We start from the raw sequence: 14988 nt of genomic DNA on the forward strand, positions 1-14988 counted from the left end.
TCAAAGCATTTTCCTTCTACTTGAGCCCTTGCTGTCAGCTTCTCATTTTTATTCCCCCCTCCTCATGAGCCCTTGATAATTTGTAAAGTATTATTTGTTCATCTCTTACACTGCCCGATGTCTTCCTTCACCCACTTTTCTGTTGTCTATCCCCCTGGGGAGGGAGTTATACGTAGATCATTGTGATAGGTTCCCTCTTTCTCCCCCCACCTTCCCCTTCCCCTCCTGATTAGCAATTAATAGTTAGGGAGTTAGGTACCAAGAGTTATTTCAGCGTGTTTAAATGTAGCCTACAACATTTTAACATTTATTAGCTATTCATGGCATATCGTGAATATTTTATGGATATGATAATAAAATTATGATTAAAGGAATTTTATTTCTTTTTGGAAGCCTCTTCTTCCTTAAAAAATGTTAACCTGGTAGCTCTAGTTAGAACATACAGTCAATTTTTAATATCACTGGTAACAGTGGACATTTATGGTTGACCTTTTTCTGATGTGGGGTGAAGTGTTTTCAAGTATGACATTTTGACTTTTGCTTTTTAGGAATGTATATTAGCATATTAACATATTGAACTATATCTGTTTTATGTTAGATTTGTAGAGGTATTTTTCCTTAGCATGAAAAGTCTTTGACTTTGTTTAGTATGTTTTATGTATCTATTTAGATAATTAATTCTTTTTACATTAATTGGTATGTTTCTTTTTTTAAACGTTTTATTAGGGGCTCATACAACTCTTATCACAATCCATACATATACATACATCAATTGTATAAAGCACATCCATACATTCCCTGCCCCAATCATTCTCAAAGCATTTGCTCTCCACTTAAGCCCTTTGCATCAGGCCCTCTTTTTTTTCCCCCTCCCTCCCCGCTCCGCCCTCCCTCATGTGCCTTGGTAATTTATACATAGTTATTTTGTCATATCTTGTCCTATCTGGAGTCTCCCTTCCCCCCCTTCTCTCCTGTCCCTCTCTCAGGGAGGAGGTCACATGTGGATCCTTGTAATCAGTTCCCCCTTTCCAACCCACTCACCCTACACACTCCCAGCATCGCCCCTCAATTGGTATGTTACAGTGCTCATTTTCTTACGTTAAATCAACTCTAGGATAGATTCTAATTAATTATTGTATGCAATTATTTTAATGTGTTTTCTGACTATTCCCAATGTTTTCAAAAACGTTTTCATGTAGATCCATTATCAATATTGCTCTACATTTTTCTTGAAATATCATTATCTGACCTTGTTAACAGGTTATTACTGGTCTCATAGAAAATATTAGTAAGGTTACTCTGATAATCATTGTTATGTTTCACCCAATAACGTGAACTTAGACAAAAAGAATAAAGTGTCTATTCATATTGTGTCAATACTCTGCTGTCTAGCTGCCAGAATCTTCAACTTTAATCTGTCTTACAGTTAGCCATGAAATTTCTCATGGAATTGAATTGTTATTCAGTTGATTGTAAACTTTCTGAACATCCTGAAACCCACTCAATTCTCATAGATCACTTGCTCTGGCTGGATCCTCTGGCCTTGCAGCTGACCCCTCAGTGTCGAGTGATAAATGATTTACACCCCTCTTGACGGACAAATCGTCACTCACACCTGAGACTATGGATGGAACATCCTTGAACCTAAGCCAATAAGCCCACTACTACAGTGTGTGTTGTTTGCCATCAGTCAGCATTACCTAGAAAGCTTGGAATCCAAAATTTAGGTGAAGATGACAAAATGGTTGATCAGTCATCTCTTTTCTGGATCCATCTTGCACTTTTAAGCTTCTTCCCTCACCTTGGCTCTTGCCATGACCCATCTACCTGCACCTTGCCATTCTGTGACTGTGGCTACAGTCTTTCACAAAGGCTTTAAAATCAGGCATCTGTAAACACAAGAGCTTAAGAGCGTAGCAAATAAGGTTTCCCTTGGCTTTTTTTCGTGTTTAGAATATCTCTGTCTTGTCCAAGGTACCTCTAGGATGTCCTATTGGTGTCCCCCGTCTCTTGTTGTCCACCTCTAAAACAAGTTTCTCTACTTACCTCACTATTGTGCATAAATGGACTACCCAACCATAGGCTCTTCACACACAATAGGTATGTTGTAAAGAGTACCAGGATGCAAGGGGATTGGAGCAGGTCAAACTTGGGGTTACACTTGGCTGAAGTGGCATATATGACCATGATTTAGCTTGCTCACTTTAGCCAAATATGTCAAGGGTTATGGTCTGAGGTACAGTAGAGGCTAGTAAAGAACATTCTTTATAAAATATTCCGTTCTTCAGTTAGATTGCTGGTGAAAAGAAGATATTTACCTTTAATGGAGCTTGAGAAATTTGAGGCCTTAAATATTTCCACTTTATTCTAAAAATAAATATTATATATATTGGTTGTGGATCCAAAGTTGATAATGATATTTGGGAAATTAGTAAAATTGCTCTGCAAAGATAGAGTGGACTCTTTTTTAATGCAAACCCCCAGCTTTGAGCATAATTTTGATCCCAGGTGGTGGGGCTGGTCACTATTTAGCACAAGAAGTATAGGCCAAGAACATGATATGCCTTTTTCAACATTGCCTCCTCTTCTGTTTCAGTACAAAATTTGCCACAAAGAAATACAGTCCAGTCTAGGGAGCTAGAAATCTGGTACTAGTGTCTTGCACATTGAAGCATGACAAGGAAGGATTTCAACTTCTGACTGGGTCGTGACCCAAATCCATTCATCTGACTCCAAGCTGGGTGAGCATTCCTTGGGTTCCTGGGGTCAGTACTGGGCAGAGGAGTTTGAGGGGAAGCAGGAGGGATCTGAGCTTTCTGGTGTCTGAACCCAGGAAACACCAGTGTACAATAAACCAGGCTGCCCCATTGGTCACGGTCCGAGCAATTTGTGCATCTCCCTGAATGATAGAATTTGCTGGTTATGTAACCATTTATAATTGTATTAGAACTTAAATTGTGAGCACTCCAATTTGCAAAAGGTGGGTGGCATAGTGGTTACAGATTGGACTGCTAACTGCAAGGTCAGCCATTTAGAATTACAAGTCACGCCTGAGGAGGAAAACAAGGTTTCCAATTTTGTAAAAAGGTATAGTCTCAGAAATCCACAAGGGGTCATTTTACCTCCCTTTAAAGGGTCACTGTAACCAGAATCCACTCTGTGGCACTGAGTTGGGTTTAAGGTTTGCGTTGCTGATGACAGTGACAACTCTGTCCGTTTGCTGCCTCCCCAGTTTGATTAAGTCTCCACTGAATTCCTTTTGATCATTAACCAAGAATGTAGATCATCTTCCCCTTGCGGAGAATGCCTTTACAAAATAGATTGCTTGCACTCCTCTCCATCCAGCCCCCTCTAAGGGACTGCCTAGATGTATCCTTGATGGAGCTCACCTTACTGAGGACAGCACAGGGGCCATTGTCATTAGTCCCGCCTTGACTGCCTCAGTTTGAAGGCCCTGGACCAATCTTAAGTCTTTCTATCTAATAATGTGCATGTCCCAATTATGGTCCCATTCCTGCTGCTGCAGTCCCACCTGTATCTGATGTATTGCTTTGCCACCAATCATGATCTGTGACATGGCCTTTTGTTCTGTGTCCTATTTATCCAGGGTCCCAACTCTGAATCCTTAGTTGCATTTGAACTGCTAATGGCCTCCCTTATCCATATGATGTGTGTGCATGTCTTTTGTTGTCTCTTAAAGTTTAATAAATGTTCTCCTTAAATTATGTTTGACAAAGGAGTCACGTTTCGACCCTAACACACAATTTAGGATCATCAGCGCCTCAAGGTATAGTTCTTTGGGACAGCATCTTGACAGCCTACCTGCAGGTGAGGTCAGGCCCTACAACCCCCTGGCTTGTGTCCTAAATGTACAAATGTTACAAAGTTCTCTTGGTTCTGTGGATAAATTCTCTCTCTGCACCTTAACCTCATACCAGATACACTCAGCTCTATGTGGGTTGGCAAATCTAGTTCCCCAGATAAGTACTCAGATGTACCCCCATTTCACCTCTAACCTCCTGTCCAAAGGCACTCAGCTCTCTTGTTCTGTGGTCTGGGATTCCCACTGCTCTGTCTCAGGCTCTTGGTTCTGCTGCCACCATGTTTCTGTTGCTGCTTCTCTCCATCACTTCCTCTCTTGTGTCACAGCTGCCTGTCTGCTGGATTGAAGAGTTTCTATGCAAGAATCTGGGATCCAAAGGCCCCTACTCCTGCTTCTTCTTCTTTTTAAAAAAATCATTTTATTAGGGACTCATATAACTCCTAGTACAACCCATACATACATCATTTGTGTAAAGCACATTTTTACATTTGTTACCCTCATCATTCTCAAAACATTTGCTCTCCACCCAATTCCCTGGCATCAGGTCCTCATTTTTTCTCTTCCCTCCCCACTCCCTCCTCCCTCATGAACCCTTGATAATTTATAAATTGTTATTTTGTCATATATTTCCATGTCCCATTTTTCTGTTGTATGTCCCCCAGGGAGGAGGTCACATGTAGATCCTTGAAATAGGTTCCACCTTTCCAACCCACCCTCCCTATGCCCTTCCAGTATGACCACTCACACCACCAGTCCTGACGGGATTATCTGGCATGGCTTCCCTGCATTTTTAGTTCCCATCTGCACCAGTGTACATCCCCTGGTCTACTCAGACCTGCAAGTCAGGATTCAGACCATGACAGTTGGAGGAGGGGAGGAAGCACCCAGAAACTTGAGCAAAGTTGTATTTTTCATCGTTGCTACATCACACCCTGATGTTTCATCTCCTCCCCAAGACCCTTCTGTAAGGGAATGTCCAGTGGCCTACAAATGGGCTTTGGGTCTCCACTCCACACTCCCCCGCTGATTCACTATGGTAAGATTTTTTGTTCTGATGATGCCTGATACCTGATCCCTTGACACCTTGTGATTGCACAGGCTGGTATGCTTCTTCCATGTGGGCTTTGTTGCTTCTGAGCTAGATGGCCGCTTTTTTACCTTCAAGCCTTTAAGACCCCAGATGCTATATCTTTTGATAGCCCAGCACCATCAACTTTCTTCACCACATTTGCTTATGAACAAATTTGTCTTCAGCGATCATATTATGGAGATGAGCATGCAATGTAACGACTCTTCTCCATCTATCTCGATCAATAATTTGGCTGGGTAGCATATTCTTGGGTTTGCATTGTTTTCCTTCAATTTTTTGAAAATGTTACTCCACTCTCCCCTCTTCTTCAGTTTCTGCTGATAGGTCTGATCATATTCTAATTTGGGAACCTTTATATATGATTGCTTGTTTTCCCCTTGCTGCTCTCATGATTTTCTCCTTTTCCTCAAAGTTGGATAATTTAACTATTATGTGCCTTGATGACTTCTTCTTGGGATCCAGTCTTGCTGGGATTCTTTCAGCTTCCTGAATAGTTGCCTTGTTTTAATTCACTAAGCTTGGGAAGCTTTCCTCCACGAATTCTCTCACTACTGTTGCAGATGACTTCTTTGTTGTGTCTACCTCCAGTAAGCCAATAATTCTAATGTTGTACTGCTTCATAGCATCAGACATAGCTCTTAAGTTTTCTTCAGCTTCTCTGATGATCTTATTAGATTTTTGTTCTCGTTTGTTGAAGTCTGCTTGGCTGTCCTCCAAGTCACTGATGCGGGTCTCTGATTCTTCCAGTTGCTTGTTGAGGTCCATGAGTCTGCTACTGGTTTTTGTTATCTCCTCCCTAAGCTCCTGTATTTCTCTTTGATTTATGTTTTGTACCTTTTCCATCATTTCATCCTTTTTCTGTATTGTTTCCCTCATGTCCCGACTCCAAGTAACATTCTGAAAATTTCTTTCTGTGGCAGCCCAATGTCTGCTTCCTCTATGCATGGCATTATGTTCAGGACATCTTCTGGCTTTGCCTTTTGTTTCTCTCCTTTTTTGGTTGAGGTTGTTGGGGCTGATGGCTGCTTGTGTTGCGTTGTTTTAGATGAGCAAGGTGCCATTTTCCAGGGAGTCGAAGAGCACTGGCTCTCTCTGGGAGACTTTGAACTGCCTATAGCTTATTTCACTATGGAATTAACCTACCACTTTGTCCTCCTGTGGCTTTCCTCTTAGGGGAGTGACCCAGAAGGTTGCCTGCTTTGGTGTTGCAGAGGTTGGGCAGAGGCTCCTGCAGCAACTTTTGTTGAGGAGTGTTGGCTGAGCTGCCTTATGCCCCCCAGGCACAAAGGCAGGAAGGAGTTCCCCAGTAAGAAGTTGAGCAGAGTATCCCCTGTTGGGGGTCAGCAGGGATTTCTCCAGCCTCACTAGCTACACAGGGTGGAGCTCACCTAGCTCAGTGTGGCTCAGGTGTAAATGCCCTAGGCTAAGGAGAGTGGTCTGGAGGTTAGCAGTAGAGTTTGAGAGACCAAGAAAGAGGAAAAGAGGAGAAAAAAATTAAAAAGCAAGCCAAATGAGCCCGTGAGGGGCAGGGGAGGGGGAATATAGTGAAAAGATGGATACAAAGCAACAATGTAGCTGAGCCCTTATCCAGGCCAGTGAAGCTGCAAGGGTTTAATCTTTGTTCGTAGGTGGTAGCAGCAAGCTGTGGCTGTGTTGAGAAAGGGCCGCTGTACAGCCCTCCAAAACTGATAGGGTGACAGAGAGGAGATGCAAAAGTCTAATGCCTGCCCCAAGGCAGGTGGTGGCGAACTGTGGCTGTGTTGAGACCAAGCTGCCCTACAGGCTCCAAATAGTCCTGGCTCTGGCAGAGACAGTGGCGGGGCAAAGGTCAAGCCCCAGCCAGCCTCCACTGAAGTAAGCCAAAAGCCCCCAGCCCCTCAAAACCCCATGGGTCTGTGCCTACTTATCTTTATGATGCTCCTCCTGCGTTCCACCAGTGTTCAATTATCTCTAAGTAACTCTCCTGGGCTGAATTCTGTGGAGTACCTCTGGTGTTTGTTACTCCTCCTCCATCTTGCCGGAAGTCCCCCTGGTTTATCTTTTTTGTTGGTAGTGAGATCCCAATTTCTGTCTTTGAAATAACTCAATTAGTTGTAACATGAATTCCAAAGTGACTAATCTGTAGGTTAGGTTTCAGACAGTTTATTTACATAACCACAAGGCACAACGGTACCAATGTATTGTTGGCCAAGCTGCCCAATCGTCTTAAACCATGAAAACACAAACTCACTGCCATCAAGTTAACAATGACTCATAGTGAACCTATATATATGACAGCCCCAGTGGTTTTCCAAGACTGTAACTCTATAACGGAGTAGAAAGCCATGCCACTCATGGGAGAAGGAAGCCTCATCCTGCTTTCGAGTAGAAATTGGTGGTTTCCAACTGCTGACCTTGCAGTTAGCAGCCCAACAGTAACCACTATGACAGACTACTTTGCCTCGTTCACATTGGCAGGCGACAAACCCAGATAAATAATTTGGAGGAAGTTAAGGGGACATAGCTAGACTGTGTACTTGTATAGGCCACCTGTCTAACACAGTGATCCTCAACCTTTCTAATGCTGCGATTCTTTAATACAGTTCCTCATGTTGTGGTGAACCTCTAACCATAAAACTACTTTTGTTGCTACTTCACGACAGTAATTTTACTACCGTTATGAATCAGGCGACCGCTGTGAAAGGGTCCTTTGACCCCCAAAGGGGTCTCAACCCATAGGTGGAGAACCACTGATCTAACTGCATTAGGTACTACAAATAATGATACATTAAAAACGTTATCTATATTGGGATTCAAAAGTGCACTCATGATTGGGGGATATATACTTCTTCATTTACATTTATATGTAATTTATATATGTATAGATATACATTTCAATCTAATAAATGTCATATAAGTGTTTATTATGGAGCCTTGTTTTTGACATGTGTTAAGTGTTGGACTTCTATCCTCAAGGTCAGAGGTATGCACCCATTAGCATCCTGTCATGGCTTTAGAATCTTGGAAGCTCTGTACAGCAGTTCTCCTGTGTCCTCTCTGCAGCTTATACATCTAACTCTACTTCATGGTGAGTTTAAAAGTGTTTCTAAAGTGATTTTTCAATTTATAGTTCTTCTATAAAATAATCTTTAGTTTATAATAGCTCTTTATATAGCCCATGTAAAATGTTTCCAGATGCTTTAGTTAACATAATCATCTTAAAGGTTCATTGATTTCTCATTCTCTTTGAGAGTCACACAGTAAGGAATTAGTAGTTTGTATGCTGTGAGGTAGGGATCCAAATTTTGTTTATTTTTTTGATATTTATATTTGATTGCCCAATCTATTTGTTATAAAGTAATCTTTTATTCACATATGTGAAAATTATGAGTTTTAGATTTTATTGCTCATGGTATAAGCATGTTTCCCATTACTCAATAAGGGCACCGTTAACAGTATTGGGGACTTTGGGTGTTAAGAAGAGGGAAAGAACAGTAAAAGCATCTGGACCTACTGGTTATGTGTTACTCACACTGTATTCTCCCATCAGCCTGCAGATGGTGCATCACCAGCAGCTTAGAAGAAGGAGGAAGAGTGCCTTGTATTATTACTTTTGGGATTTCCTCACGAGAGATTGAAATTTGTGAGCATCATTAGAGCTGATCCAGATAAGACAGAGCATCCCAGTTGCCTGTAGTGTCCTAAGGACCAAAGAAAATGGCCAAGGCTCAGGTGCTTCTGATGTGTTTTATCCTTTTCTGTATTTCCTACTGGAATTGTAGGAGCCTGTATAATACTGATTCAGTTCATTGGAAAAGCAGAACTTTGAAATAGTAGAACTTAGAGCTAAACTTTTATTCTGATTTCAACATTTGGCTGGAGAAGATTAGGAATATATTGATCATAGGATTAACAAGAAACTATTGATATTGAACATAGTATACCACTGAGGATTCTTTGGATAACATTATCTTCCAGCTCATAATTTATTATTCTATGGCCAGCATATCTTTCAAATGATATGCTATGCATGGTTTTTAAGGAGTAACAAAATCGCTTCTTTAGGAGAGTTCAGTAAACCGAATGCTTCTTTCTGAAGGTGATATGTTAAATACTTTCCCACACAGCAGCATTCTCATGAATGCATCTAAAATGAGTCTTGTTGCATTAGTGGTTTAAAAATGAGATAGCCTCTCACTTCCTCTAACTAGAGATTCTGGAGAGAGAATCAACCGTCAACATCAGCTCTGATTCATATGAGGCAGAGCTTAGACACACCTGTACCCTCCAATGGTTTTCCAGTCTGACACCAGCATCTTTGCCACACTCCTCTCCTACTCAGCTCATTCTTTTTTTTTTTTTTTTTTGCAGTGGCCATGGACTAATTACAGTCCAGAGTCACAGGTACAAGTTTTATTCAGTAACAGAGTGTAATTTGGTATCAGAATTAATAGGCTACACACTGACTTTCATAATAAAGAACCACGTAGGCACATTTGCCCTTCTTCAGGGAAGGCCTGTTTTCCCTGTCCCCTATCAGACATCTTTCCTTCTAAAGATAGGCTCATTTCTTAGTTCCATCTTTATGTGCTCCTCTCAACTCCTTTTGGATATCCTCTTCTTGATCTTGCCTGCCTGTCCCACTGAAAAGCCCTTTCTGGACCTGTCACCATTGGCTCTGTCACTCTGTCCCTTCTGCCCTGGTCATTGTCTCCATTGGTGCAGCTCTTGACCCATGAATAGTACAGTTCATTTTGCAGGAGCAGCAGTAGACCCATCCCTATGTGGTAGAGGTTCAAGATGGTCCATGATTTGCTCAGCAGCATCTCACAAAACTCAAAAGTCATAAAGTAAATAAATCCCTCTTCAAAATGTGGAAGCTGGTGAGTTCCAGATCTATATAAAGGTCAGGAATCAGTCTGTAGGTTTTTCCTCATTGATTTGTTTACAAATGCTGATGAACCAGATCATCAGGTCAGACCACAGTCCACTGCCTCACAAAGAGAAGTTGTTGAATCTGATCAGCTAATAGGTTGCAGGTGCTGAGGAACCCAAATGGGAAGGTCAGACAGCAAGCTAATGGCTCATAGAGTGGAGGAAGCTCTCAAGTCAGGTTACACAGGCAGCTCATAGTTGCTATTCAAGGAAATGCCACATTAATTTTTTGGAAGCTGCAAATCCCTAATCCATGGGTTCATTCTGAACTGTGTGGCTGCAGGGGCTAATAAACCCAAATCAACAGCTCAGATGACAGGATAATGCCTCACTGTCTCTTCTCAAGCCATGCCTGCAGGCAGTTCTCTCTCTCCCTCTTAATATGATGGCTTCTTGGGCCAACCCAGCACCTTCCCTGCCTAGGCAAGATTAGGAAGACTCCAGAGATCCACCCAGCAGAATTAGGCTGGGGGCGCATTGGAGAGCATGTGGTGAAAGATGGCAAGTTCAAGAGGACCTTGCAATTAAAGTTAAGATAATTCGCTCCAAAGGTGGCTGAGGAGAATTTGTCCTAAGGTTGTCAAGAGGAGCTTGTCCTAAGGTGGCCTTTAAGAGCTTACAAAGTTGTTCTGCACTCAGTAAGGGAGATAATGTCTATGAACATTCTGATCTTGGTTCTGACTTATAGCTTCTTGTTCCTGATCCCCAGTTGTACCTTGTTCATTAATAGACCACTTTGATCTATTGAGTGTTGTGTGACCACAGCAACAGATTATCAAACCCAGAAGTGAGACAGAGTGGTGTGGAAGGATTGACTTGTTTTAGAGTTGACAAAAAGTGTTGGAGAGTTGAGGTATGTTTGACCTCCCCCATCTGCACTGTTCCCGGTACTTATTGCCACTGAAGGTACCGAGCCTCTTATAATGGTGATGCCGGTAGAAACCCTAATGCCATTTAATAACAAATAGGTCTTTATCTACCTTGTGTGATTATAAAGCTGAGCTATTTCTAGAACATTCAGATAATGTCACTGGAACTCAAAATTCTAATGTTATGAGTGGGTGCATTATTTTCAGGCACTGGGGTCCCCAACACTCCAAAAGGGATCCTCAGGAGTGACATTGCAATTGTGAAAATATTAAAAGACAGAGAGCAGACAGCCGGTCACGGGGGCTCTCTTCCCATGTCAGGCCTGAGAGAGTGAATATATTTTCCAATGGGTATATATAATGGAGCTTACAGATCTTTCCATAAGGCGTTCGTGTCATGCAGTTAGCATGTACATAGTTAATGGGTCATATCATAAGCGAGTAAAATTCTAAACAAGCAAGATGCTGAGATACCATCTTGACCTAGTGTTAGTTGACTTCAAACCGGCCCTGTGCCCTCCCCAGGCGTTTGCTACATTTATGTTGGGCTGGCTCTAGAACCTGATTACTCTGACCTCCAGATAACTTCCAGGCATAGTGAAGTAGCCAGGCACAGAAATGATTCCTCTACTATGGGAGCTCCTTTAAGCCTGCTCCTTAATGTGGAGCTAGCTATTGTTGGGGGCACAGTATTTGACCTGGAGAATGTGTATTTGAAAACATTTATTTCTCAGAACACTGGAGATCTTTCTAAAATTAGCGCTAGTTTTCTCGGCCGATGGTCGTGAATGTAGAAATAAGGTAAAATATTTTGTACCAAGTCCTCAGTTAATGACACATTATGGAATGAACTACCACAATAGTTTTTATTACTGTTTTGCTTTTTTTACTGTAAGATATTTTTTAAAAAAAAATCTTCAAATGGAAAATACTTCATTAAGTAGACCCCTCTTACTACAGGAACCACTGACATTCAACGATGTGGCTGTAAAGTTCACCCGGAAGGAATGGCAGCTCCTGAACTCTGCTCAGAAAACCCTATATAAGGATGTGATGTTGGAGAACTATCGCAATCTGGTTTCCATTGGTGAGGAGAATTCTCAAGTCATTGACCTCGTCACTGGCTTTTCCTGTCTTATGTGTTAAAAACTTTGCGGTGTTTGTGGTATTCTCAAAGAGGTCGATTCTCATTGCATTGTCTCATCCTAGGTTAGTGGGTTAGGTCTTCTGCCCTTGAAAGGACTCTATTTACTTTGTTCCTTTGAACATTATTTTCCTAGAAATACAAAACTGCAGTCTTTACAAACATTACGTTAATTTTGGTGTGTGCAAGATTCTGTAATTCTCATAAACAGGTTATCTAGTTGTCACCCCAGAAGCTTTCTCTCAATTGGCACAGGAGAACTGTGTTTGGTATTAGAAGCAAGCTATAGTGGAATTTTCTCATGCGTGGTCAAAATACCTTACGGGGAATTGGTTGCGGTAGTTGATTGAACAGGGAGAAGGCCTCATATTTATGAAAGGTGTCAGAAAATGCATACAAGTGTGTGCTACTTTGAATGTTAGACTTCACTTGTCCTAGATGTTGAAGGAAGTAGACCTGTAGCTCTTGTGAGATTGATTTCCGTTTTCTCTTTTTCCACTATTGTATGTTTGCTTCCATAATTTTCTTTAACATTCTGAAAATTTCCCTTCTTTTATGTTTCCACTTTACTATGAAAATCTGTCTTGCACGCCTCTCTCCAAATGGAGAACTCTGAATTTTAACTGTCCTCTGAATACAGCACATTCCTCCCCTACTGAGTCAGAATGGATTGCCATTTGCAGTATGCAGCACCGTCTTGGATCTTGAGCTCCCACCATAAACGGGTCTCCTTTGTGCTTCCTTAGCTTCCCCCCTTGGAGTTTCTCTAAAGGTTTGGTGTCCATTTTCTCATTCATTGTCCTGTTCCTTTAAAGTTTTCTTCATGCAGTTGATATCAGTTCTTTCTGTTTTCTTAGAGTCATGATCAATTTGCCTTCTCTGTTGGAATTCTTTAACAGACATATTTCCCCATATTTTACTCCTTTTGGTGAAACATATTTATGACTTCTGTTGTTTGCAGGTATCTAAAATCATCTTCCTAGCAAGAAAATTATCAGCTTAAAGTATACTTTAGCACTGTACCTTACATTTTTTCTACCTGTAAGATTTTTTTAAGTTGTCTGTTCCTCCAATAATTTTGTAAGTGGAAAGGGCATGTTTTTTTTTTAATTAAGCAATGTCTGCTATATATTTCTTACTATGTAGTGTGCCTTCCTTAGGCCCACCCCTTCTTAACAGGTCCAATACACGAAAGATGACTGTTGCTGCTTCTAAAGGACATTTTTGCAGTATATTCCAATAGGTTTTATTGCTGTTATTCAAACAATGCATAGTACATTCAATATTGCTCTCTTTTCTTCTCTGTCTCTTGAGTAGCCTTTTGGTTTCCATGTGTAAGTTGCCTTTCATGTCATCCCACATCTCATCTGGTCTCTGTCATTAGTCTTCAGTCAGACTTTTATTCCTCATGTTTATTCTTTACATAGTCTCTAAGCTGTGCTCTAGCTACTTTGGATAGCTTCTACTTGGATTTGAGCAATTTATGATCTGTTCCACAGTTAACCCCTGGGAGTGTTTTGACTAATAAGCTTCTCCACCATTTCTTTCTATAGATGTGGTTGATTTGATTTTCATTTGTTCCATTCCGGAAAATCCATATGTGTAGTTTCCATTTCTGGTGTTTAATAAGGAATTTTCTATGAATTCATCATTAGTCTCAAAATGTTATCAGTGAACCTGTGTGTCATTTCTGTTACTAAGGTCACATTTTCCAATTACTGATACTTTCCCAAAATTTTACACTTATCAGTGTGCATGATTGTATGGTTGATCAATGTCAGGCTGAAAAATTCATGTGAAAATTTCAATATATATTTTAAAATATTTTATTGGGAGCTCTTATAGATATCATAACTTCCCATAGTTCAATTACATGGAGCAGTCCTGTACAATAGCTACCACAGTTTGAAAACTTTTTCTTCTTTAATTCCTTGATATCAGCTCTCCTTTATCCCTTCTCCCCTCAATTTCATTATTGTGGTGGAAAATAGAACCTGGATGAAAGTGTGAGCAGCCTTATCTCTATACTCCTTACCACAGGGCTTGGAAGACCAGTTCTAGTGTTGGAAGAAAACCCCCACAAGTCCCAAAGCTAGAACTGCTAATGAGCAATCTCCAGACAGAGTTTTCCCCCAACTGCCCTCCAGTAAGATGTTAGTATACAGCTGTTACAGGTGCCTGACTTCTTGCTTCTCAGCTGAAAGATGCCTAGCTTTGAAAGCAATCAGGTTCCCTTTGTTGCTGTCACTTAAGGAATCAATTATCTCTTTCTCTCTTAAATGCCCACTGGATGGGTCCTAAAGGACAGGTGTGTAATTGAAGGGCAGAAATAAAAAGGCTTTGCATTCTTTCACCAATTTATATTATCTCAGGGCATGCAGCTCCCCCGCCTCCCACACAAACACAGGCAGACACCTAGCTACCTAACAAGGTAGGCAGGATCTTTAGCCTGGGGATCCCTGAAATAATTGGATGAGCAACTTAAGACCAGTGCTGAGGGTAGGTGGAGTGGAGTAACTGTCTCCTGAGGGGGGAGAACAATAACAACAACATGTCTGCTCTTGTCGTTAAAGCTGCTGGCAGATAGTAATTAGCCATGCGCTTGTATGAGGTATCATTAAGGTGGCACTATAATGAGAGGATAGTGTGGCGATGATTTTTAACTAAGTGAATGTGACTGGGACTCTTCTCCAACTTAGTGAATGCTTCTATGTTTGCTTTAATTGTTGCACAAAACTGAATAACACTTGTACTAACTGGTCTTGCTGGCAGGCATATGAATATTAGCCTACCACTGACAAAATTATACATCAGGGAAAATATTGCAGTGTGCTTTTGGATAATGAATATGATGCCAATCTTCTTGAATTTGTCGATCTCAGTCTTATAAGCCACTTGATTATCTAATTAAAAATAGCCAGTACCAGTCTATTAAAGTTGAATAATGCATACACTATCAATTTTTTACCATTCCATTTTTTTTTGACAACTTGCAATTTTTTCATGATAATATTGCATGTATGCTATTTTCCATTTACTAGAGGATATTAGCAGCTATTTTTTCTCATTTTCAGTCATGCCATGTCAAGCACTGAAGGTCCCCAAAGCTCTTCCTCCATCTACATCATTACGGTTAACTGTACTTTGA

At 41.0% G+C, this 14988-nt stretch overlaps 1 protein-coding gene across 1 annotated transcript in view; it reads left to right on the forward strand.

The window, feature by feature from the left end:
• The window catches only part of LOC142443206 (uncharacterized), a 61332-nt gene that overhangs the window by 43330 nt on the left and 3014 nt on the right, over window positions 1-14988 (forward strand). The window contains 1 exon segment of the mRNA XM_075544722.1: window positions 4657-4664. Coding sequence (XP_075400837.1) covers window positions 4657-4664 — 8 coding nt within the window.

This window comes from Tenrec ecaudatus, chromosome 3 (assembly GCF_050624435.1).
Source record: "Tenrec ecaudatus isolate mTenEca1 chromosome 3, mTenEca1.hap1, whole genome shotgun sequence".
Classification (NCBI taxonomy): Eukaryota; Metazoa; Chordata; class Mammalia; order Afrosoricida; family Tenrecidae; genus Tenrec; species Tenrec ecaudatus.